This window comes from Acinonyx jubatus, chromosome B2 (assembly GCF_027475565.1).
Source record: "Acinonyx jubatus isolate Ajub_Pintada_27869175 chromosome B2, VMU_Ajub_asm_v1.0, whole genome shotgun sequence".
NCBI classification, from domain to species: Eukaryota; Metazoa; Chordata; class Mammalia; order Carnivora; family Felidae; genus Acinonyx; species Acinonyx jubatus.
In genome coordinates this window covers 33,224,910-33,251,120 of record NC_069385.1, presented here as the reverse complement: position 1 = coordinate 33,251,120, position 26,211 = coordinate 33,224,910, and the positions used below count along the sequence as shown (strand labels likewise).

Genomic DNA, 26,211 nt, shown 5'->3' with positions numbered 1-26,211 from the left:
CTCCGCTTTGTTCTCCGTGGAGGGGGATTCAGGTGTAACTGGGAGGCCACTCCAAGCAAGTGATGCGGCTTTGCTTCCCAGCAAGAACCTCACGAATGTTTTTAAGCCAGTGTCAGGCAGATTCAACATCTGCTTACGGTTTAGAAAACAGAACTTAAAGTGATGACACTTGCATAGTTGCTTTTTCCTCACTGGGTTGTGCATACTCCCTTACGTTTTGGCTTACTTAGTGTGCTGAATAGGATTTGGCTTACACTAGTTGCCCCCCCAATACTGAATTTGTAGTTCTATTTGTGGTCATACTTACCAAATTTGCAGCCATATTTCTGTCACACCAGTGCTTTGCTTAAATAGATTTAAGTAAGTCTATAGAATCTCCTGATATCTGGTTCAGATACTCAAAGGTCCACATCTGGCTTATATGTCTTGCTGCTTGTTCTGGAAACCAGCCAGGGACAGGTTTTGAAAAAAAATTAATATGTATCCTGTACCTGTTCACTTGAGTAATAAGCCTGTTTTTACAAGAAATCTTCTGGGACTGCTTTGGAATAAATGTTGGGAGACTTTGGAGCATTTGATTATTAACAAGAGCCAATAGGTGTGCTGCAAATTTTACCTGTGAGAATGACATCGTATGGTACCTGATTTAAAAACCCGAGATGAGTCTACAACAGAATTGTTCATTTTTTAACAATGAGCACTGGCATTAGTGTGACAGCCTGAAACTTTCCAGGTAGTTGTCAGAATGATTTATTTGTAGTTCGCAAGGGTTATGGTTGATTGACTGATTGCTTAAACAGCACCCGCATCTGAAACACTGTGGTGTGGACAGATGTAGGGACAGTGAATTCTCCCCTATCCTTCTTTACCTTTCCCCACTTCCTATTCCACTGCTCCACATTTTCCCTCGACACCTGCTTTCCTTCTATTTGGTTTCTCTTCTTCCCCCTGGGTAAGCAGTCTTCTTGGTGCTAACAGAAGTCAACTTTCACCTCGTTGAGGAATTTGGTCTTCTCTGTCTTTTGCATCTGGAATTGTGGGGTGCAGAGTCTTGTATTTTATGTAAGTGCTTAATGTAGCTTGATAGGAAGTGGTATATACTGCTTTTGGGGGTTACTTCCTCAACTTCCAAAATTATAAAAAGACAATGAGGACAGGACACTGTCTGAAGTGAAGTTCTAGTTCAGAAGTGCAGATTACATCTGGGATCAATGCATTTGCACCCCTTTTCTCTCCTCTGCCCTCACCGCTGCTGCTGACCTTTTGCCCCCCCCCACCATTCTTGCAGTTGTCTTTGATTTTGACATTGCTTCACTGTTTTTTCTCCTCACGATCTGCTCCACACTCCATCATCACACATCCCATCAGCTGTTTTCTGACGCCGTGTTTAATTTGTCTGCTACAGGATGGTCTAAAGAGAAGCTTCTCTGCCAGGCACTACTGTGCTGCTGGTAACACATGTCTAATAGTACTTACGAAGGGGACTTGGAAAAAAAAAGTGTTTTAGAGAATTCATTAGCCAGCATGCCTCAAGAAACAAGTAAATTAGCACTAACTGTAGATAGCCAGTGCATAAGTTGTGTTGATAACATGTAAAAGAATCCACAATAGACATTTGGGAAGGCCCGTCATTTTTCTGATTGTATAGTAACCTCCTGGGTCTTAATCGTCCTTGTGTCCCCACCTAGTAGCCTTGTTAGCCTGCTCTGAGCCAACAAACTCAGTGGGGACCTACTAGGGACACAGCACAAAAATGCAAATGCCCACATCCTTCAGTTCTGCTGTAAAGGATGATGACTCTGGAATATACCTCCTTAGGGCAGCTCAAATTATGGAGAATTGAACGAGGTCTTGGTGAAAGTTTAAATTTGTGGATGTCATTCTCAAAACACAGGTGGGTTGGAAAGCCCGTCCTCTACCATCCTGCAGAGGTACAGAAAGGATATACCCAGCTGGCCAAGTGGTAAGACTCAAGTGACCCCCTTCCCCCTCCCACTGCTGCTTTAGCCTGCTTTTACCCTTGGTGGTGGTGGTGCATAAAAAGTATTCCCATTTAATTTGTTAGTGCTATTTTAATCTATTGATAGCAAACAAAATGATTGTTTAATCAACTAGTTGTGCAGGGACCTAAGTTTGTGTGGAGCTAACTATGCACTTAGTCAGAAATCTTGGTAATGGGGTGAATAGTCAAGTATGGTAGAACCCAAAATGGTTTATTTTTCAATTAATGCAGCACAAAGCAACTACACCCTTTTTGTTTAAATCCCAGCAATGAACATTTTCTTAAACTGTATACTTTTGGGCCATAATGAATAGCATGTACTGATAATAAATGCATGCTTCTTACAAGATTAACAAATGCATTCATTGCAAGACCAATTCTTTCTGTTGCTACACAGGAACATACTTAACATTAAACATACTGTAGATATTGTAGGATGAACAGATGTTGTATATACTCTCAATCTAGTAGTTTTTGCTGAATTCTTATAATAACTCCTGTTTTCTCTGAATTGCCTAGTTTCTCATAGTGAGTTTCTTGAAGGGGATGTCCATGAATAGGAATGTTATTGTACAGCCTTACTGACCACTGTACTTGATAATCTCATTAAGTAGACTTCAAAGGAAAACTTAATAACTAAAGGCAGACACTTCCGTAACTAATTAGAAAACACTCTACTTGCTCTTTCCCTATTGCAGATTTTCCCATTTTGAAGTACATTGATTTTATGTAGAATGAAATAGATGTATGTTCAAAGATGAACCATACTGCCTCATAAGCTAGTAGTTACTGTCACTGGAGGTATTCAACATAGGATGAGAAGCCATTCTAGGAATGTTGTGAAGGGTGAACAGAAGAGCTAATAACTGGATATATTGGCAACTTGGTTACTTTGTAACCCTGATATTCTGTGATACTGAAAATAAAACAGTATGTATTTCAGCAAGACACATTTTAATTTTACAAGTATGTGTCTTTTTATTGTGGTATAATTGACCTAAAATATTATATTAATTAATTTCATGTGTACAACATTGTGATTCGACATGTGTATACATTGGGGACTGATAATTATAGTCTGTTGCCGTACAAAGTTAATACCATATGTATTCCCCATGCTGTATATTATATTTCTTTGACTTATTTGTATCATAGCTGGAATTTGGTACCTCTTGTTACCCTTCACCCATTTCACTTCCCTATTCCTTCCCCTCTGGCAATCACCAGTCTGTTCTCTGTTATCTATGAGTCTGGGTTTTGTTTTGTTTGTTTTAGCTTCCACATATAAGTAAAATCATGCAATATTTCTCTTTCTCTGTCTGGCTTATTTCACATGGCATAATACCCTCATGTTGTTGTAACATGGTTATCTTTCGTTCTTTTTTTGTGGCTGAGTAGTAGTCTGGTATTCTGTGTGTGTGTGTGTGTGTGTGTGTGTGTGTATGTGTGTGTATTCCACATCTTCTTTATCCATTCATCTCAATGGATATTTAGGTTGTTTCCAAATCTTGGCTATTATAAATAATATTGCAATGAATATAAGTGTGCATGTATGTTTTCAAAATTAGTGATTTTGTTTATTTTGATAGATAACCAAAAGTGAAATTTCTGGATCATATGGTAGTTCTATTTTTTAATTTTTTGAGGAACTTTCTATTGTTTTCCATAGTGGCTGCACCAACTTACATTCCCACCAACTGTGCATGAGAATTCCTTTTTCTCCACATCCTCACCTACACTAGTTATTTCTTGTCTTTTTGATAATAGCCATTTTTGCAGGTGTGAGGTGGTATCTCATTGTGGTTTTGATTTGCATTCCCCTGATGATGAGTGATGTTGAGCATCTTTCATGTATCTGTTGACCATCTGTATGTCTTCCTTGGAAAAATGTCTATTCAGATCCTCTGCCCATTTTTGTTAAATTTTTTTTAACGTTTATTTATTTTTGAGACAGAGAGAGACAGAGCATGAATGGGGGAGGGGCAGAGAGAGAGGGAGACACAGAATCGGAAACAGGCTCCAGGCTCTGAGCCATCAGCCCAGAGCCCGACGCGGGGCTCGAACTCACGGACCGTGAGATCGTGACCTGGCTGAAGTCGGACGCTTAACCGACTGAGCCACCCAGGCGCCCCCCTCTGCCCATTTTTAAATCAGATCTTGTTGTTGCCATTGAGTTGTCTGAGTTCTTTATATATTTTGGATATTAGCCTTTATGGGATATAAAATTAGCAGAGGTCTTCTCCTATTTAATAGATTGCTTTTAATATTGTTGATGGTTTCCTTCACTGTTCAGGAGTTTGTTTGTTTGTTTGTTTTTGTTTTTTTTCCCCAGAAGCTTTTTAAGTTTGGTGTAGTTCCACTTGTTTATTTTTGTTTTAATTTCCCTTGCCTTTGGAGACAGATCTAAAACCAAATCTTTAAGACACTTGTCAAGGAGCTTACCACCTGTCTTTTCTTCTAGGAGTTTTATAGTTTTAGGTCTCACATTCAAGTCTAATCCTTGAGCTAATTTTTATATAGTGGTTCAGTTCCTTTCTTTTGCATTTAGCTGCCCAGTTTTTTAGCACCATTTATTGGTGATACTGTCCTTTCTGCATTATATGCTCTTGTCTCCTTTGTCATATACTGATTGACTTTGTTTGCATGGGTTTATTTCCATTCTGTTCTGTTAATCTATGTATCTGCTTTTATGCCAATATCATACTGTTTTGGTCACTATAGTTTTGTAGTATAGTTTGAAATCAAGGAGTGTGATATCTCTAATTTTATTCTTTTGTCCTAAGATTGCTTTGGCTATTTGTGGTCTTTTATGGTTCTAACAGTCATTAGAAGTATTTGTTCTGGTTTGTGAAAAATGCCATTGGAATTTTGATAGGGATTTCATTGAATCTGTAGATTGCTTTGGGTATTTGTGCATTTTAACAATATTAATTCTTCCAGTGTATGAGTGTGGAATATCTTTAAATTTATTTGTGTCTTCTTTAGTTTTTTCATCAATGACTTACAGTTTTCACTGTACAGGTCGGTCTTTCACCTTCTTGATTAAGTTTATTTTTAGATATTTTTTGATGGAATTATGAATGAGATTTTTGTCTTGATTTCTCTTTCTGATAGTTTGTTATTAGTGTATAGAAATGCAACAGATTTTTGTATTTTATTTTATTTAAAGTTTATTTATTTATTTGGAGAGACAGAAAGAGAGAGAGAGAGAGAGAGAGAGAGAGAGAGAGAGAGAGAGAGAACACAAACAGGGAAGGGGCAGAGAAAGAGGGAGAGAGAAAGGATTCCAAGCATTCTCAGTGCAGAGCCTGACACAGAGCTTAAACTCACTAATCATGAGATCATGACCTGAGCCAAAACCAAGAGTCAGACATTTAACCGACCGAGCCACCCAGGCCCCCCAGATTTTTGTATTTTAATTTTGTGTACTGCAACTTTATTGAATTCATTTATTAGTTTTAATAATGTTGGGTAGAATTTTAAGGGTTTTCTCTATAAAATGTCATGTCATCTGCAAATAGTGACAATTTTACTTTTTTCTTACCAGTTTGGATACCATTTATTGCTTTGTCTTGTCTGATTGCTTTGGCTAGGACTTCCAACACTGTGCTGAATAAAAGTGGGGGAAGTTGGCATCCTAGTCTTGTTTCTGGTCTTAAAGGCTGTAGGTTTGTCATGTATATAACCTTTATTATGTCAAGGTACATTTCTTCTATACCCATTGAGTTTTTATCATAAATGGATGTTGAATTTTGTCAAATGCTTTTCCTGCATCTACTGAGATGAACATACGATTTTTACCTTTCATTTTGTTAATGTCACATTGATTGATGTTGAACTATCCATGCATCCCTGAAATAAATCTGACTTAATGATGGTATATTATCCTTTTAATGGATTTGTGAATTGGTTTGTTAATACTCTGTTGAGGATTTTTGCATCTATGTTCATCAGGGGTATTGGCCTGTAATTTTCTGTTTTTATGGTGTTCTTGCCTGGCTTTGGCCTCAGGGTAATGGCAGCCTCATAAAATCAGTTTGCAAGCATTCCTTTCTCCTCAGCTTTTTGGAAGAATTTGAGAAGAGTAGGTATTAAATCTTCTTTGAATGTTTGGTAGAATTCACCAGTGAAGCCATCCAGCCCTAACCCTTTTTTGTTGGGAGGTTATATGTTTTAACAGTGCATATGGGGCGCCTGGGTGGCTCAGTTGGTTAAGTGTCCAACTTCGGCTCAGGTCACTATCTCACGGTTCGTGAGTTCGAGTCCCGCCTCAGGCTCTGTGCTGACAGCTCAGAGCCTGGAGCCTGCTTCTGATTCTGTGTTTCCCTCTCTCTCTGTCCCTCCCACACTCACAGTCTTGTCCCTCTCTGTCTCTCAAAAATGAATAAACGTTAGGGGCGCCTGGGTGGCACAGTCAGTTAAGCGTCCGACTTCAGCCAGGTCACGATCTCTCGGTCCGTGAGTTCGAGCCCCGCGTCAGGCTCTGGTCTGATGGCTCAGAGCCTGGAGCCTGTTTCCGATTCTGTGTCTCCCTCTCTCTCTGCCCCTCCCCCGTTCATACTCTGTCTCTCTCTGTCCCAAAAATAAATAAACGTTGAAAAAAAAATTATTTAAAAAAAAAATGAATAAACGTTAAAAAAATTAAAAAAAAAAACAAGAAAACAGTGCATACATATTTTGCTTTTATATATGAAATATTTCTCAATATAGTTTTTCTGTTTGGCATGAATTACCAGGATAGTATTTGTTTCATACATGTGAGCCAGATTTCAAGATAGTTTGTTTCTGATGATTTGGAATTTGATGATATTACATTAATATTTAATGAGGTAAACAGTGTTCATTTCATGTCTTGTGAATACTTATATTTTTGAGCCTTAATTGCCAGGGTGGATGTTGTTCAGTTACCCTAAGGGAAGTCTGTATTTAGACTTTCCAAAATCTCTGGACGGCTTCCTAGAAACCTTACAGGCTTATCCTTTGCTCTTCTTCTTTGCACTGAGATGCACCAACTTTGAGGTTATGTTTCATATGTGTATTCCACCGCCTCACAGATTTAAAGTACCACGTATTCAGGGCCCCTGTCACATACCTCTCTTCATAGCCCCTGAGGTTAACATAGTGTGTTACCCAGAGGAGGCATGTTCTAAATGTTTTAATGACAAGAATGATACACATTTCCTGTTACGAGTATGAGAAAACTTGAGTATAAATCAGTCTGTCAGAGTACAGAATTTGAAATGACGCTGGTTAATGCTATAACCTATAAAGAACTTGGTTACTGAATGTGCTAGAAGCATTTTAATATGGTCTCACTTAGATGGCACAGCATGTGTCCCAGGAAATGTGTGATAGGGAGCCTCCCATCCGTGGACAACAACATTCATTTTCCTTCCTTGCCTGTAGAAATGTTTTGTACACAAGGACACAGCAAAGCTCTGCTTCTGCTGTTGCCTATTGAAAACATATGGCCCGTCCCTTGGTGTGAAATTTTTCCTGTAGAAAGAGCACAGGACTGGGAGTAAGGAGATGTGGGCGAGAACTTCAGCTCTGCTACCAACATCCTGTCTGACACTGGGGAAGTTACTAACCTCTCTGGACCCCACTTCCTCATATTTAGGAAGGGGTTGAACTACCATGGTCTTGAAAGTTTATTCAGCTTCTCCCCATTTGTCCTGTAGAACTAAGAGGCTAGGAAATACATAGTATAGATAGAATACAGTTCTTTCTTCTTCCCACTCTTCCACACTCCTCCTTCTCCTCTTTCTCCTTCTCCTCCTCCTTCTTGTCCACCCCCCCCCTTTCTTTTTCACATATTGAATGCTTTCTGTGTCAGGTACTACATGAGGATCGTTTGGAAAACTGCTTATGAAGTGAAACCATTGAAAACTAAATGCTTCCAAAGCGTCCCAGTTGAGAGGGGACGTGGCTCAAAGCCAAGAGTTCGGAGGAGTTCTCTGTCACAGTCCTCTAGGGGTGCGTGGGGCCACAAGCTGGGAGGAGGCTGGGACTCCAGGAAGTTCAGTATCCTCTGCCCCCTTTCTGAAGCAGCGAAGCACAGAGAAGCCAGTGGTGCTCTGTGTAACCTGAGACTACACTTTGAATAAGATCCCTGTGGGTAATATTGTGGTAACACCTGTAATGTGTGATCTAAAGAATTTAACCATAGTCACTAAAGACTAGATTTTTCTTTTCCTTTGCTAAATAATGTATACCCAAGAGATTTATGTTTCTAAAATTAAGTATAGGAACATTAGTGCAAATTCTCATAATTACTATTCCTGTCTTAACTCCCTGATTCCCTTTGCTAATTCATTGGCTATAGAGGAACTATATTTCTTTTTGTTGCTGTTCTCAGACCATTTTTACAGTTTCCCTGGATCGTCTGATCAAATACTGAGTAATTTTCATTGGGAGCACAAAGGTTGTAGAATTTTTTTCCAGCCTCTAGTGCAGTCACTGGCTGCTGTGAGCTCTACCCAGATGCCCTGTCGAGCAATGTGATGTGACCTGTCCCTGTGTCTTCTTTCCTGGGTGAGGGCCATGTGAAGAAGGAGTGGAGAATCTGATGAACATAAAGGTTTTGGCTAATGGAAGAAAGCTTCCTGTATTACCCCTTCCTGGGGCATTTGCATTTTAACGAGGCTTATTATCCCAAGGGCTCTTGGGAAGTATTTGTAGTAAAATAATGAAATAAATTAAGCAGCAGTAATGACTTAGTTCAAAATAATCTCTAGTGGAGGAATTTTGGGCAACCAGTAAAACTCTTTCAGGGCATCTGATAAATCACTTTCTGTAGATAATTGCCTTCTTGTTAATTAACTTGGTCCTAATATGTAAGTCTTTGAGCTTTCATCCATAGATTTTTGAAAAGAAACTTAGAAGAGCGCTAAAACTCAGTGTTGAAAGCGAGGGATTTTGGAGACAGACTCAGCTTACATCGTTGGTTCTAATATTTACTATATAACTTCTCTAAGCCTCTGTACTCTTATCTTAAATATCTACTTATTATGGGAATTAAATAAGCTAATGTCTGTAAAATGCTTGACACTGTGATGGGCATGTAATAGACCCAGTCAGTATAATTGTAGTCATCTTAAAAATCAGCTTGACAGAACTATGGTTTTATTTCTGTCATCCCCAGAAGGGGAGAAAGGGGTCTTACAAATTCCAGACCTTGAATTATTGAGTAGACTTTGTGTAGCATTTTTTCCTTTGAGGCCCTCCCTCCCCTTCTCCCGGGGGTCTGTCTGGCAGGATGCCTTACTTCCCTACCCTAGGAGAGACATGTGGTTCAAGCAGAGTTAACTGAGGGTCTTCCCTAAGATATGATAGAGGGTCTATCTTCCTTTTGGGTTGTGCATGGAAAGAATGTAAACGTAAGACTGCTGGTTGATAGGGAGTCAGTGGGAGTCTTCCTGAGAATGAAACCAGCACAGAAAGGAGACCAGAGAAGGAGAGAGAAAGAGTCAATCCTGATGATACTATCTGAACCTCTGAGTTCAGCCATGATGAAGACCTTCTTTATTACGTAAAGCAGTAAATCCTCCCCTTTTTCTTTGCTTAAACTGGCTTAAGTTTTTGTCACCTGCAACCAGAAGGCTTCAGATACTATTACAGAGGACACTCGGTATCTGTAAGAGTAGGACCCATTCTGGAACAAATATTTACCAACCTGTCAAAGAAGTGAAACCTCTCAAAAAAAAAAAAAGTGAAAACTCTGATTTCTTCTGAACCTTCATGTTCCATTTTGGTGGCAATGAAATTTAGCTTTAAGTGAGAACTGTTTTAAGGAGGTATTCCGTGCACTTTAGTATTGTTGAGCACCATACATTTGGAAAGCTCTGAGCCAGGTGTCATGCAAGGTGCGGTGATGATGACACACAGTCCCTATTGTTGGAGGACTTCTTTTTAATTTACCATGACTTTTTAAAAAGAGATGTGTTGTTTCCCAGTGTTTATTATGCCCTGAGCGGAAAAAGCCAAGATGAAAGATCTTGGTGTTCTCAGTGGAATGAACAAAGCCACACCCCTTCCATAGCAGGGAAGTTACATGGCTACGTGAGCCAAGTCCAGCAAGAGTGAGTTAATTACCACTGAGAGTGGAAGTTGCCTCAGACTCCCGTCACAGGTAGTGGTTACAGCCTGATGCAGGCAAACCCCGTTTCTACAACAAACAGTTTAGCAAATAAAGTTTCCTACAGCAAACACTTATAATGTCAAAGATACAAGTTAACAGAACCCAGAACTATTGAAAGCAACCTTTCCATTGTATAGTCACGTTCTTTGTCCTTGGCAAGTAGGCATAGACAAGAACTGAACTCTGTGATGAAAATATAAAGAACAAGTATAGTTTTAACCTAAAAGTCTGTGGTAAACTAGGATATACATGATACTAATTTTACCAAAGGCTGAGTCAAAGGTATGTGAGGTTTATAATTTTATGTTTCTACACACTGCCCCCAAAACTTGTGAGTTTATTCAAGGACATTTGTAAGCCTAAGATATATATACAGAAAAATTACAGTGCCTGAGAGAGTGTTGTGAAAACAGGATGCTTGGAGTAGATAGAGAGGTTTCACATTCCCAAGAGAGACAGAGCTCACCTAGTTGGTAATGCTGATGGGAGAGGGAAGAAGGAATCTGATGGAAAAGGGTGACCTACTTTTGTACATGTTTCCACAGCCCCTCCCCTCACCTCCCCTTTGTCTTTGTGGTTAGAATGTTGGTGTTGGCATTTGCCACGTAAGTTAATTTGATGTCTCACATCTGACTGTTGGAGCACAAATAAAATTAACACTTTCTAAGCATTTAAAAGATTCAGCTCAAGTTAGCTGTGAAGCTCAGCTTTTTCAGAGTTTTGATTGATGTTTATGATAGCTAATAAAATGGCAAGCAGATGATCTGTTAGTCTAAGACTTTCTATGTAGGTCTATAGCCGTCAGACCTTATTTAGAATTCTGACAAGCGGGAGTGTATCCCGTGGAGGGAGGCCAGGATGGTGAGCCTGGAAACCACATCATCAGAGGAAGGCCGAGAGGGGCGCCTGGGTGGCTCAGTAGGTTAAGCGTCTGACTTCGGCTCAGGGGATGATCTCACAGCTCATGATATTGAGCCCCACATCAGGCTCAGTGCTGGCAGCTCAGAGCCTGGAGCCTGCCTCAGATCCTGTGTCCTCTTCTCTCTCTGCCCCTCCCCCACTCATGCTCTGTCTCTCAAAAATAAATAAACATTAAAAAAAATTTAAAAAAGAAGGCTGAGGGATTATGGCTGCTGAACTAGGAGGAATTAGTTGTCTTGAAATATTTGGAGGACGCTTTAACATGGAAGGAAAAGAAGAAGTATTCTGTATGGTTCCGGTGAGGCAGAATTAGGACAGTGAGTGTGAGTTTTTTACACATTGTCTTTTGGTGATTTTAGATATATAAAACCCAGTAGTATGTTAATTATGTTTGTAATAATTCTTGTTTTAAATAATGAAGATACTGAAATGGAGTCCTAAAGCAGAGAGAAATTATCATAGTCAAATTTACATTAATAATTCTTAATTTTAAGCCACCTTAAATGGAGGACCAAAGTTTTTATGAAAAAAAAAGAGTGTGCCTCTCTATTTTTTATTTTATAATAACCATTAAACAACTATTTTAAACTAATTTCTTTAGAATCAACAACTTTGCTTTAAAACAGAAAGGTAATATACAACTTTGGGCTCTTGTCTAGGTATCCTGTTGTACTTATGCACCACATTAAATGTTGATCATTGAATTCGGTAGTAACAATGGGAGTTGGCCCAATAAACCCTAGAGATAACAAGCTCAGGTGTGTTGCCTATTGTCTTTATAATTTCATAATTTATGAAAATATTTTTTCCAAATTTAGGTTTATTTAAATTAATTTTCCTAATATGGGTATAGTAAATTTAGGGTAACAATTCAATGTGATGCTATTTGTATACTGTAAAGTATACACTAATCTTCTCTATAAAATTAAATTTGCAGATTTGTAGGTTTTATAGAACCTAAAAAATGTATATGTGAAACGATACGAAATTTAAATATTAAAAGGCATAATAAATTGTTTTATAAGAAGCATGTTCATAAAACATGCAGTTTTTCTAAAAAAAAAAAAAAATAGCCTTTCAGCTGCTCCTTTGTACTGTTTGTTTTTTTATCATTCATGTCTGAGTCTTTGGGAAATACAACCTTGTGTGGGGAAGATAAAGAAACAGTTTGTGTCATTTAGGATCCGGTCAAGCAAATTAGAATTACACTGTTTTTTTTTTTTTAATTTTTTTTAATGTTTATTACTTGAGAAAGAGACAGAGAGCAAGCAGGGGAGGGGCAGAGAGAGAGGGAGACACAGAATCGGAAGCAGGCTCCAGCCTCTGAGCTGCCAGCATAGAGCCTGACGTAGGGCTCAAGGCCACAGACCGTGAGATCATGACCTGAGCTGAAGTCGACCGCCCAACCGACTGAGCCACCCAGGCGCCCCACACTGGTTATTTTTAACAGAGGATTTCACATAGGGAATTAAGGAAACAAATTTTGGAGGCATAAAGTATTGCATAGGCAATACTGAGAAAAAACATAGGTAGTGACTTTCAGTCTGGGGTACCGTGGGGAAGGATCTCATGGATCTGAGACTCAGACCTTTGAGGAGGGGTTGCTGTCTCCCAGGAGGTGCCCCAGAACTCAGAAATGGGCCCTGGAAAGCTGGGATTCTAGCCTCGAAGGAGCGGACACTGGCCTGCTTTGCTTTTCTCTCTGAGGGAATACAGTGAGGCTGGTTCCAGGAGTGGGGAAATAAGTGAAAACTGGAACCAACTGGAATGAGCAGCCACTATCGGGGGCTGAGCTGTAGCTGGGGCAACACTGCGAGGAACAATGAGCAAACCACAAAAGGCGAGTTCCTTTCCCCCTTGTGTAGCCGTCCAGTTTCCCTCTGGAGCTTCTTCCTGGCAGAACCATAAGTAAAAGCTGTGGCAGGTACAGGTTGTAAACTATACAACCCTGGAGGGTACTAATCATATCAAAGACCTAGCTGGCAAAGGAGGAATACGTTTGCTGGCTCCCAGCACCAGTATCATAAAGCTGAATAAAGAAGGTGAGTTCAGAACTGAGGGACCATATAGTTTAGTAACTGGCACACAGTGGTTGGCTGTGTTTTAACATTATTTCAAAAAGAAATACAGTTTAAAAATAGGTAGTAGTAATGAAACTAATTGTTAAGATTTTTCTAACAAAATCCATTACCCAGATCAATTTAATAAACTTAGAACAAAATTATTTTTAAACTAACTCGTTTATGAAATTCTTTAAAAATAATTTATCTTTTAGAGTTTATGTGTTCTGCAACCTTACCAATCTTACTTATGATTTTTTGTGTGAATATTTCTTTTTTTTCCCCCAGTTTTATTGAGACACAATCGACATATAATTTTGGTGAATATTTTTTTACACCAATTCTCTCATTCCAAATGAATGATGTTCACTGTCAGTGCATGATAGAGGGACAGGTTGGTGAATTAGGTGTGGGGGGAATTACACCTGCAGCCAGGTGGAAATTAATGTTTGGAATGAGAAGCTGTGGTCTCCCAGCTTTGGAAATTAAAGGGAAAAACGAAGGCCAGGAGGTCAAAGCTGTCTGTGGAATGTTCTGAAAAGTCTGAGGAATTCTTAAAAGGATCTGGGAATCAGTCAGTCAGAACAGAAATAGAAAAGGTCAGTCAGAAGAGTCAAAGCAGTGAGAGGTCAGATGCCAGAAAGTCACATACATCAAGGCAAATTTACTCTTTTTTTTTATTAAAAGGGAGAAGTTACTGACACACACTTGGAAACAACAAGAGTAGGGTAGATAGAGTTGACCTTGAGGCTGACTGACGGGCATTATAGCCCTCCATATCTGTCTCTTCCAACAGCTTCTGTGTTCTCACCCTCTCAAGCTCTGTGACTTCCAGCAGCTCTTGAGAACATTTTTCCTGTTCAGCATTTGAGAAGAATGCGTTCTCTTTCCTACTCCCCATATATAAAATCTGAGGGAAGGTACAGGTTATAAACTACACACCCTTGGACGGTATCATACGTATCCAAGATGTTGTAATTTATATATTATGGCATAAAGTACTTTCATGCCCTAATAAAAGCTGTATATTATGAAAAATTTCCCAGAGTTAGAAATTAAGTGTCTTGAGGAAGGGACACTTAAAAACATTTACACCAGGCGCCGTATGAACCAGTGGTTGCTCTGGTAGACCAGCAGCCCCACTGGAGTCCTGTGGAATGTGAGATGAGCAGTGATCCTAAGGGGAGAAGTGAAGTGGGCGGCTCTTATCAGGAAGGGTGGAAGGTGGTTGAGGAAAGGATTGGGGGCCAATCATTATGAAGTCCGTGTGGCCCGGAACCCTGTGGGGGTGGTCAGCAATGGAGCAGTCACTGATCCCGAAGGAACCGTGCTGTGTGTGCTCTTCCGGTTCCTGACAAGAACCACCGTGCATCCCCTTTCATTCTAAATATTGGGAAGCTCAGAATCCAACTCCCAGATCTCATGATCTGCACTTCTGTGATCTATACTTCCCTCTGTTCTTTTCTTGCTGTGACAATTTATGTTTTTTCTTGGTGCCGATTTTTACTTTTTGCTTATAGTGTACTTGTTACTATATATATTTTTTGCCACTAATTATCTCAAATCTTCTTGAGACGGGATGATGAACAGATGAATGATGGAAAGAAGCATGTGGCTGAAGAAGATACGGAATGGCCCTACTAGGAAAACAAGAGCAAAGCTGAGGCTGCGAAAATTGTCACATCCACCACACGTGCATCATACACGTTCTGAAGTAGACATGCTCCTGGAAGGTTGCATAGAAACTAGACTTATGTGATTATTTTTATCAATTGGGATTTTCAGAAAATAACTGTTTCAATGCCTCGCATTCAGTGTGGTACATCTAGAAACCTAAAACCATCTGCCCCTCACTGTTTCAGCTGTGATCTGTTCGTTTGTCTGCTGAAAGGCCTTTTGTAAGATTAATTAGCAGTTCTTCTTTGTACCTAAGAAGGAATGTCATTTAGTTGCAAAAGAATGTGAATGCAAGCCATAAGGAACAATGCATAAATGTATTGTTTGCAATCACTCCAACATTGTTTTAAAAAATATATAGTATAGGGGAGCCTGGGTGTCTCAGTCAGTTAAGTGTCCAACTGGCTCAGGTCATGATCTCACAGTTCGTGAGTTTGAGCCTCATGTTGGGCTCTGTGCTGACAGCTCGGAACCTGGAGCCTGCTTCGGACTCTGTGTCTCCCTCTCTCTCTGCCTTCCTCAGCTTGCACTCTGTCTGTCTCTCTCTCATAAATAAATAAATAAACATTTAATATATATATATATGTGTGTGTGTGTGTGTGTGTGTGTGTGTGTGTGTGTATATATAGTATAAAGTGAGAAAGTTACTCTTACCATGTTTGCTATAGAGATGTGTAGCAGGGAAATCATAAACAAATAGCCTTGTAGCCTTATGAGTTAAAAGAGGCTCTTAATATCCCTTTCACCTAAAACAGTAATAAATATTTGCTATGAGCAGGGAAGTATACAGAGTGCTTTGTATTATTATCTTCCTTAATCTTCACAACAGCCCAATGGTATAGAACTACTGTTAACCCGAGTTTGCAGATAAAGAACATGTACCTCAGAGGGGGTAAGCACATTTCACAGGGATACGAAGCTAGTGAATGGGGAGCCAAGATTCTAGTCCTGATTCTGACCCTATAACTTAACAGGAAGCATTAGAAATATTTTCTGCTTGGAAGTCTCACTTTAGTGCTAAAGATATAGAAAGTATCATAAAAATACATTTCCAGTTGACAGGTAAGGAGCAGCATCCTTGTATAATGGCAAGAGTGTGGTTTGAGTCCCAGCTTTGCCATATTTAGGTGTATAGACTTGGGCAAGTCTCTTGGCTTTTCTGACCCTTGGTTTTCTCATAGGTAAAAGAGTGATAAGAATGTAAGTTTTTGATTTAAATGTGTGGGGAAAAAAGCCAGGCACATAATAGGTACTTAAAGGTCCCACAGGTATGATGATTACAGCTAAGTAAAGTAATGTCAGGTGCTATGAAAACATTGATACGTAGAGGCTTGGGGCTCAGTGTGTAGTATTCTAGGTCTTTGAAGAAGCTGGTGATGAAGGAACATGGCTCCTTAGCCTCTGAGGCTCCTGGGAAGAGATTCTAAGCAGCTGTACGTAGGGACAGGCTCTGGCTTATTCTGCAGAGACAGACATGCAGTGGTGGACATGACCAAGGTCCTCTCTGATCTCCTTCTTCTAACCATCTTCTCCGTGCTCCGCTTTCCCCAGTGACATCAGGCTTGCTGTTAGGGTGGCCTGGAGAGGAACCCAGTGTGACACTGTTGTTTGTCCACCCTGGTAAATATAGTGGGTTTCCAACCCGTACCTGAGACTTATTTGCTGGGAGCAGTTTTTCATACTTGGAGATCAAGAGCTTGGGAAGCAAACATCAACTGACCCAAGAAATGAATTAATGTTTACGTACCATCAGCGCATTCTATGTTAGTTGAATTTCCTATTGTAACAGTTCACATATTCAGAGAACTTTAATGAGCAGTGGATGTCACCAAAGGGAACTTTAAAATCATTTGATTTTTGTCTGAACGCTTTCTGAAAGCCTCTGGTAAATTGCTAGTCGTAGGTCATTGAGAAGAGAAAGGTATATCCTAAGTTACCCTCTTCAGTCATTCTTCCTGAGGCTAATGCAATAAATGTAGGAATTCACCACGCTTCAGTTTTGTCTTGTTTTTTAAATGAGTAATGAGACTGTGTTTAATGAACACAAGTTGGCAGTACAGGCGAGGACTGTGTCAGGAAGTGGGGGTGGTGAGGGGGAGTGGAGATATCACCTCTCGGCACTTTTCCCCTCTTCAGGGACTGACACTGTCCCCCTTGGAGACTCTCAGTGGTCTATAGGGACAGCAGAGCAGGATGACTGTCCCCTTTTACAGCTGGAGAAACTGGTTCCAGTGCTCAGAAGTGTACTCAGTTTCTGTATTCATTTTTATTACATGGCCTGAAGAATGGCCAAGGATGACCTTAAACTGTATTTCCTCTTGGTTTTATTTTAATGATTTATCATAATCAAGTTTTCGTTAACATCACACATTCTCTGTTTGACCCACTCTTATTGCCTGATAGATATGGTCCACAGATTGATCACTATTCACAAGCAGAATACACTGACCAAATAGTTCTGTGTCCCTGGATTTTCACTGGTCAGACTTTAAAAATTAGGTTTATGGGTGGGGAGCCTGAGTGGCTCAGTCGGTTAAACGTCTGACTTCAGCTCAGGTCATGATCTTGGCGGTCTGTGGGTTCAAGCCCTGCCTAGAGCTCTGTGCAGCCAGCTGAGAGCCTGGAGCCTGCTTTGAATTCTGTGTCTCCCTCTCACTCTCTGCCCTCCCCGGCTCACTCTCTGTCTCTGTCTCTCTCAAAAATAAATAAATTTTAAAAAAAAGAAAGAAAGAATGTGCACATTACTTGGTATGTCCTACAGGAGTCTTCACGGTGTCTCCCCTGAGAACATTTCCAGTCTCATCATTCTCGATCCCTCCTACTAACCACCCAGTTTATACTAGTCTGAGTTCTGCAGTTACCTGAGCAAGCTGCCTGGTCTCGCCCCTTCCACTTGTCATATCATTTCTACCCCGGTCCCCCTGAGAAACACTTAGAAGATCCAGCTCAAGCCTCACTTCCTACAGGAGACTTTCTTCTGATATTTTCCCCTAGGTAGAATTGACCATTCTGTCCTTTGTGTACCTACTCTATATTGTACATCTTTCCTTCTGAGCGTTCACGATCTCTTATTTCTCTCTTAACACGTGTTTCTACCTGTGCTAAATTACAGGTGTCCTGAAGGCAGGGCCCATATCGGATTCATTTCTGTATGCATAGCAGTGCTTATCACACAGAGGGTGCTCGCTGAATATGTGGAAAGAGACATGAAAGGAGGGAAGAAGGAAAGTTTGGAGATGGAGGGAAGGGATTATACTACCCTAATCGAGATCCATTACTTAGCTTTTCTTTTTCTTTTTTTTTTTTTTTTAAAGTTTATTTATTTTGAGAGAGGATGTGAGCTGGGAGGGGGACAGAGAGAGCGAGAGCGAGAATCCCAAGCAGGCCATGCAGTTAGCACCGAGCCCAACACGGGGCTTAAACTCACAAACCTTGAGATCATGACCTGAGCCGAAATCAAGAGTCGGATGTTTAACCGACTGAGCCACCTAGGCTCCCCACCAATATCCATTGTTTAGTTTAAAAATGTTAACCTGAGAGCAAAACTTTCTGAATTTCTAATTTTTTCCCCCAATTAACCAACCCCCAATTTATGTGCTTTCCTGTATACCTTTCACTTCCCCAGGGTGCGGGTGCACCAGAGAGCTGTGGTGTATCTGCCTGGGGGCGAGTGTCCTGGATGAACTCATCTACCTGATTTTGAGTGAGAACTCCAGATTTTCATCACTTCTATGTGATCTTAGACAGTTTGTGTAATCCCTTGTGTCTCCTTGTTCTTACTTGTAATGTGGGAAGAATAACACTTATTTTACCTCAAGAGGCTTCTTGGAGGACCAGATGCAATGTTTCTGAAAGCACTTTGAAAAGTGTGAAGTGTTACCTAAATGAATGGAAGGAAGTATTTCTGTAATGGCTGTTAGTGACCTGGCACCAATGGGAATTTTCTCAGCCGGCGGAACCTTTTGACCAGGGTGTGTCCTTATTGCTTGTAAAAGAGGAAAAATGATTTATATCACCAGATTAGATGGATGGCAGCATTTATGCTGCTGATCTAACCTTGGTGAACGTTGGTTGCCTTCAGATCAGGAAGGTGACCTTTATTTTTGCTTGAAGCAACTCCTAGCTGGGAATATCAGCCTAGGAAGAAAAGTATGTTACTGTGAGCATTTTCATACAAGTGAAAATTAATTCCAGCTAGTTGTGCTTTTAAGTTTTATGTAAAACTCTCTTAAGTAGATGATAAAAAATTACATGAATATAGTAAGTTTTTCCATTCAAAGCAGTGCTCATTTTCTAGCCCCCTACCCGTGCTAAGTTGATCATGATTATTTTAAAAATTGATGCTTTTGACATGGTTGAAACTACATTTATTTCCTCTTTGTCACAAGAATAATTTTCCAAGGGTAACCAGACTTCCGTCAATACTCCTTTGTGCCAGGGCTCGTGTTGGAAATCTCTGCTGCTTTTATTACTGCTTAAATGGCAACTCCCAATCACTTTTGTACAAAATGATGTAAAGTCGTCCTGAGCGAACAGGGATATTGAGAACTTCTTACATTCCAACCTGGGCAACTATAAGAATCAAAATTCAGGGAGAAAGAAACCATGGGCTCTCTAGAACAGAGAGCATTTTATGATAGGGAACAGCCTACAAACAATACAAGGCAAAACAAGTGAGTAAAGCAACCCACAGGGAGTACAGTGCCCCTTGGAAGTAGATTTCAACAACAGTTGAAATTCAGTTTTCTCTTTTTGAGCAGATTGGAACAAATGATACGTGTTTTGTACCCTGAAGGGGAGAATTAAAATGTTTTGGGTTTCATTTGTGCTCAGAAACCACCCCTGTTACACTGGAAATTATTTTTTCAAATTTTTATACTGAGCACAACAGAAGAATATGATTCCAAAGAAAAGCAACCAACAATCTGAAGCCTACAGCTGTGAGAGACTGAGAGATTGCGGTTGAGATGTGTTGTTTTAGAACAGAGAGAGGAGCTGAGGGAATCATCTTTGTTATCAGCCACATGCTAACTGCAAAGAATGACAGGGCACTAGGGACTTCCAATCCACAAGTCTACGTGTTGCCCCAGTAGACCCTGACGTTTCACTCATCATGAGGAAGAAATTGTTCTCAGTATTTTTTAAAATTGAGGTGTAATTGACATACAGTAGAATTCATTCTTTTGGGAGTTTTAATCAGCATGTAGGGTCATGTAACCACCATCACAATCAAGACTGAAGTGTTTCATTATCCCCCCCAATCCTCTTATGTCCCTTTAAAGTCAACCCCTGCTCCTGTCCCTAGCCCCTGGCAACCACTGGTGTGTTTCAGGGCTGATAGTTCTGCCTTTTCCAGAATTTCATAAAAGTGAAATGATACATTATGCAGTCTTTTGACTGGAGCTTCTTTCACTTAGTATTAGACATTCTAGATTCACCTGTGTTGCTGATGTATGAGAATTCATTCCTTCATATTGCTGAGTACCGTTCTGTTGTGTGGATGTACCACAGCCTGTTGATTCATTCACCAGTTGAAGGTTGGGGAAATTATGAATAAAGCTAGTACAAACATTTATGTGTAGGTTTTTGTGTGACCATATGCTCTCATTGCACTTGTTTTCAATTCTAACTAGAAATGAGATTGCTAGTCACATGGCGAGAATATGGCCAACTTTCATAAGAACTACTTTGATAAGAAACTTCCAAACTGTTTTTACAAACTGGCTATACCATTTTGCATTTCCACCAAGAAGGAGTTCCAGTTGCTTCACATACTCACCAACACTTGATATTGTCAGTGTTTTAAGTTTTGAATTTAGTGGGTGAATGATGGTATCTCACTGTGATTTTAATTTGCATTTCCCTGATAGCTAATGATGTTGAGCATTTTTCACATGTTTATTGGCCATCTGTATATCTTTTGTGAAGTAACCCTTTGATTCTTTTGGCCATTTTCATTTTTTTTCTTTGTTTCTTTGTCTTTTACTAAGTTGTGGGAGTTCTTTTTGTATTCTGGATACACATTCTTTAATGGCCATGTCTGGCAAATATTTTTCCCATCCTCCTTAACAGTGTACAGTGTCTTAAAAGTTTTACATTTTGATGAAATCCAATTTATCCTTTTTTCTTTCTTTTTGGTAGACTGTGCTTTTGGGATCCTATTTATGAATCTTAGCCTCACCCAAGGCCACTAAAAAATTCTATTTTTTCTTCTATACACTTTATACTCTTAGCTCTTATATTAGGTCTATGATCCATTATGATTCCATTTTTATATATGGTGTGAGATAAGGGCCATGGTTCTATTTTACATATGTCTATACCATGGTCCTAGCACTATTTTTTAAAAAGATTATTCGGTGTTGAATTATCTTGGCACCTATGTTGAAAATCCATTGGGGGGCACCTGGGTGGCTCAGTCGGTTAAACGTCCAACCTCAGCTCAGGTCATGATCTCACTGCCCGTGAGTTTGAGCTGCTGCTGACAGCTAGCAACTCAGAGCCTGGAGCCTGCTTCAGATTCAGTCTCTGTCTCTCTGCCCCTCCCCCATCCTCAAATATAAATAAGCATTCAAAAGCATTAAAAAAAAAAAAAAGAAAGAAAACCAGTTGTCCATATGTTTGTGAGTCTATTTCTGGATTTTCTGTTCTGTTTCATTGATCTGTATATTTATTTTTATGCCAATACCCACACTGTCTCTATTTCTATAGCTTCATAAAAAGTCTGAAAAACTTTGCTGTTTTTAAAAAAACAATGTTTTGGGGCGCCTGGGTGGCGCAGTCGGTTAAGCGTCCGACTTCAGCCAGGTCACGATCTCGCGGTCCGTGAGTTTGAGCCCCGCGTCAGGCTCTGGGCTGATGGCTCAGAGCCTGGAGCCTGTTTCCGATTCTGTGTCTCCCTCTCTCTCTGCCCCTCCCCCGTTCATGCTCTGTCTCTCTCTGTCCCAAAAATAAATAAACGTTGAAAAAAAAATTAAAAAAAAACAAAAACAAAAAACAACAACAACAAAAAAAACCCAATGTTTTGGGTGTCCTAGTACTTTGTACATTTTCCTAGTACATGTTCATATACATTTTAGAATTACCTTGCCAGTTTCTATGAAAAAGCCTGGTGGTGTTGTAATTGATGTAGTTTTGCATCTGTAGAACAACTGAGGAGAATTGACAGCTGGACACCACTGAGCCCTTTGATCAATGAGTATAGTTTATCTCTCCATTTATTTAGATCCTACTTAATTTCAGGAAGTTTGTAGTTATCAGTGTACAGGTGTTGCATATATTTTGTTGAATTGTCCCTAAGTATTTTACATTTTATGCTATTAAAAAGAATATATTTTCGGTTTTCCATTTCCAGTTGTTTGTGGCTGGTATATAGAAATACAATTGACTTTTAAAAATATAATCTTTGTGGGGTGCCTGGCTAGCTCAGTCAGTGGAGCATGTGATTCTTGATCTCGAGGTTGTGAGTTCAAGCCCCGCACTGGGTATAAAGATTACTTAAAAATAAAATCTTTAAAAAAATTATTAAAAAAGTATATAGTCCTTGTATTCTGTGACCCTGCTGAACATATTTTTGTAGATTCTTTAGGATTTCTAGATAGATAATCATATATACCATGAACGAAGACAATTTTACTATTTCTTTTTCAATCAAGGTTTTTAAAAAATTTTTTACTATTGATTGATTGATTGATTGATTGTCTAATTGCATCGGCTAGGACTTGTAGTACAGCACTGAGGAGTAGTGGTAAGAGCCAATCTTTATCTTGTTCTGACCTCAGGGGAAAATCATCTTTTACTAGTAAGTATGACATTGCTGTAGATTTTCATAGAAGTCCTTTAAAGCCTAAGGATGTTTCCTTCTATTTTTAGTTTGCTAAGCATGTTTATCATGAATGAGTATTAAATTTTGTCAAATTCTTTTTCTGAAAATATTGAGATGATTGTATTTCTTTATTTAATCTGTTAGTATGGTGAATTATACTGATATTCAAATGTTAACTCAATTCTGCATTTCTGGAATAAACAAACTCCTCTTAGTTATGATGTATTATCTTTTTCATGCATTGCTATATTTGATTTGGCAGTATTAAGAGTCTTTGTGTCTCTATTTGTGAGGGATATTGTTCTATAGATTTGTTTTCACAGTTTGTCTGGCTTGGGTGTCATAGAATGAATTGGGAAGTGTTCTCTCTTCTATTTTCCAGAAGATTTTGTGATTTGGTAAAATGTCTTTGTAAAATACTTGATAGAATTTACCAATAATGAAGCTATCTGTTGAAAGATATTTTTTTTACTATAATTTCAGTTTCTTTAATATGGCTATTTAAATTATTAATTTCTTCTTGAACATTTGGGTAGTTTGTTTCTTTTAAGGAAATTGCTCATTTCATCTAGTTTGTTACATCTATTGGCATAAAATTGTTTATAATATTTCCTTATTATCCTCTTAATGTTTATAAATTGATGGAGATGTCCTCTTTCCCTTTCCTGATATTGGTAATATGTATCTCCTGTTTTTTGTTCCTGATTCATTTGGATAGAGATTAATCAATTTTATTAATTTTTCCCCCAAAGAACTAACCTTTGGTTTGTTGGTTTTTCTCTATTGTGTATTTGTTTTCTGTTTCATTCTGCTATTATCTTTATTATTTCCTTCTCTCTGTTTACTTTGAGATTAATTTCTTCTCTTTTCCTATGTTTTTAATGTGGCAGCTTTGATAACTTGATTTCAGTCCTTTCTTATTTTCTAATATAACATAAAATGGTATAAATCTCCCTCTAAATATAGCTTTAGCAGTATTTTACACATTTGATGTGTTGTGTTTTAATTTTCATTCAGTTCAAAATATTTTCTTTTTTTTTTTATTTTTTTTTTCAACTTTTTTTTTTTATTTATTTTTGGGACAGAGAGAGACAGAGCATGAACGGGGGAGGGGCAGAGAGAGAGGGAGACACAGAATCGGAAACAGGCTCCAGGCTCTGAGCCATCAGCCCAGAGCCTGACGCGGGGCTCGAACTCACGGACCGTGAGATCGTGACCTGGCTGAAGTCGGACGCTTAACCGACTGCGCCACCCAGGCGCCCCAGTTCAAAATATTTTCTGATTTTCTTTTGATTTCTTCTTTAAAGCATGGATTATTTAGAATTGTGTTGTTCAATTTCTAAATAGTTGGGGGGTTTTCCATCTTTCTATTATTGATTTCTTATTTGGTTCCACCATGGTTTGAGAACATGCATTGGATGAGTTTGAGAATTTGAAATTCACTGAGACTTGTTTTATGGCTCAGAACCTGATCTCCTTTTGTAAAGGTTTCTGTATACTAAAAAGAATGTGTGTTCTGTGGTTATTGGGTGGAGTGTTCTATAAGTTGTCAGTTTGGTGGATTTGGTTACTAGTGTTCAAGTCTTATATATTTTTACTGTATTTCTCTTTCTTTGTTCTGTCAACTACAAGACGGGTCTTGAAATCTCAAACTCTAATTGTGGATAACCTATTATCCTTTCAGTTCCATTGGTTTTTATTTCAGATACTTTGAAGCTCTTGCTATTAGGTGCATACACATTTAGGGTTTTTATATCCTCTTGATGAACTGATTTCCATAAGATTATAAAATGTCTCTTTATCTCAGGGAATGCTCTTTTTTTCTGAAATCTGCTTTGTGTGCTATTTACTCTCTAGCTTTCTTTTGACTAGCGTTAGCGTGATAGATACATCATTTTCCATCCTTTTACCTTTAACCTTTTTGTGTTTTTATATTTGAAGTAGGTTTTTGGCAGACATCATAGTTGATTCTTATCTTTCATCCATATTAACAATTTTTAACACCTTATTGGACTGTTCAGCCCATTCTGTGTTCAAACTCATTTCTGAGTTTAAATCTCCCACCTTGCTTCTTCTTGGCCTATCTTCTCTGTTCTTTTTTCTCCTCTTTTACTGCCTTAATTTTGTACTAAGTATTTAGGATTCCATATTATGTTTATTATTGGCTTATTAGTTATGCCTCTTTTTCATTTTTACTTTAGTGGTTGCTCTAGAATTTTAAAATCTATGTTCTTAACTTAGGATGGTGTGCCTTCAAATAATACGCCACTTCACGCTTAACATAAGAACCTTTGAACAGTTATTTCTGTTTCCCACCCAGTCTTGGTGCTATTGTTGCCATATACTTTATTTCTACATACTTTATAAACTCCATTTAAAATAGTTGTCTTTTAAAGAGATTAAGAAAGAGAAAGTCTTTAATTTTTACCTACATATGTACAGGTTTTAGTTTTTTTCATGTCTTTGAGTAGATCCAGATTTCCATCTGGTATCATTTTTTTTTTTTTTTTTTTTTTTTGCTGCTTCAGGTTTTTCCTTTAACATTTCTTCCAGCACTTGTTGGCTGATTATTAACTCAGCATTTATGTGTCTGAAAAAAATCTTTCACCCTCATTTTTGAAAGATAATGTGTCTGGAATAAGATTCTATATTGCCTTTTCTTTTTCTTTTAGCAGTTTAAAGATGTTGTGCTATTGTCTTGTGGCTTGCATTGTTTCTGACGAGTAAATCTGCTATCCTCTTGTCTTTGTTCCTCTGTGTATAATGCATCCCTTTTCTTTTGGCTGCTTTGATGATTTTCTCTTAATATTGGTTTTAGCAGCTTCATCATGATGTTCTTTGGTGTGATTTTCTTCACATTTCTTAAGCTTGATATTTTTGAGCTTCTTGAATTTAGAGTTGAAGTTCTTATTGAATTTCAAACATTTTTGGCCATATTTCTTCATATTTTTTTCACTTTTTTTTTCATATTTTTTCCCCTTCCTCTTTCCTTAAAGCCTTCTTCTAATTAAATTGGCTCTCTTCTAATATTCCTGTTTCTTAACTCTTTCTGTAATGTGTCTCTTACTTTTCTATTGCATCTACCATAGTTCAGGGCCTCATTGTTTCTCTTTTTGTCTACTGTAAAAACCTGTCTCTAGTTTTGCCCCTCTCAAATCCTCCTTCTATTTCCCACATGGCTATTACAGTGAATTTGCTAAAAATGGCTATGCTTGAAATTCTTCAGTAATTGCCTGTTGCCTATAGAATGAACTTAGACTGCGTGGTATGGTACATAGGACCCTTCATCTATACCTGCTGTCCAGGCCTTCTTGCCTCCTGCACCACCCCCGCCCTAACCCATGACACTCTGAACTCTTTACTCCAGTACCATGGAAGTACCTCTAGTTCTTGAAATGCGTCATGCATTTTCCTTCTTCTGAACACACACTCATGCCTTTGTCATGTCTGGAAAAACCTTCCTACTCCCTCTACCCCTTGCCTGAAAACTTCTATTCACTGAGCCGAAATATCTCCTTTGTGAAAATTAACCTTGTTATCCTGTCCCAATTCCACTGGACCTTGAACATATTTTGTTACAGCACTT

At 38.8% G+C, this 26,211-nt stretch overlaps 1 protein-coding gene across 8 annotated transcripts in view; it reads left to right on the top strand.

Moving 5' to 3' along the window:
- Positions 1 to 26,211, top strand: part of AKAP7 (A-kinase anchoring protein 7) — a 150,379-nt gene that overhangs the window by 109,452 nt on the left and 14,716 nt on the right. For 4 of the 8 annotated variants that reach the window (XM_053222238.1, XM_053222242.1, XM_053222239.1 and 1 more), the window contains one exon: positions 1,895 to 1,963. The exons of the other annotated variants lie outside the window; for them this stretch is intronic. In XM_053222238.1, coding sequence (XP_053078213.1) covers positions 1,895 to 1,963 — 69 coding nt within the window. The remainder of the gene's footprint in view (positions 1 to 1,894; positions 1,964 to 26,211) is intronic. 8 annotated transcript variants of the gene reach the window in all.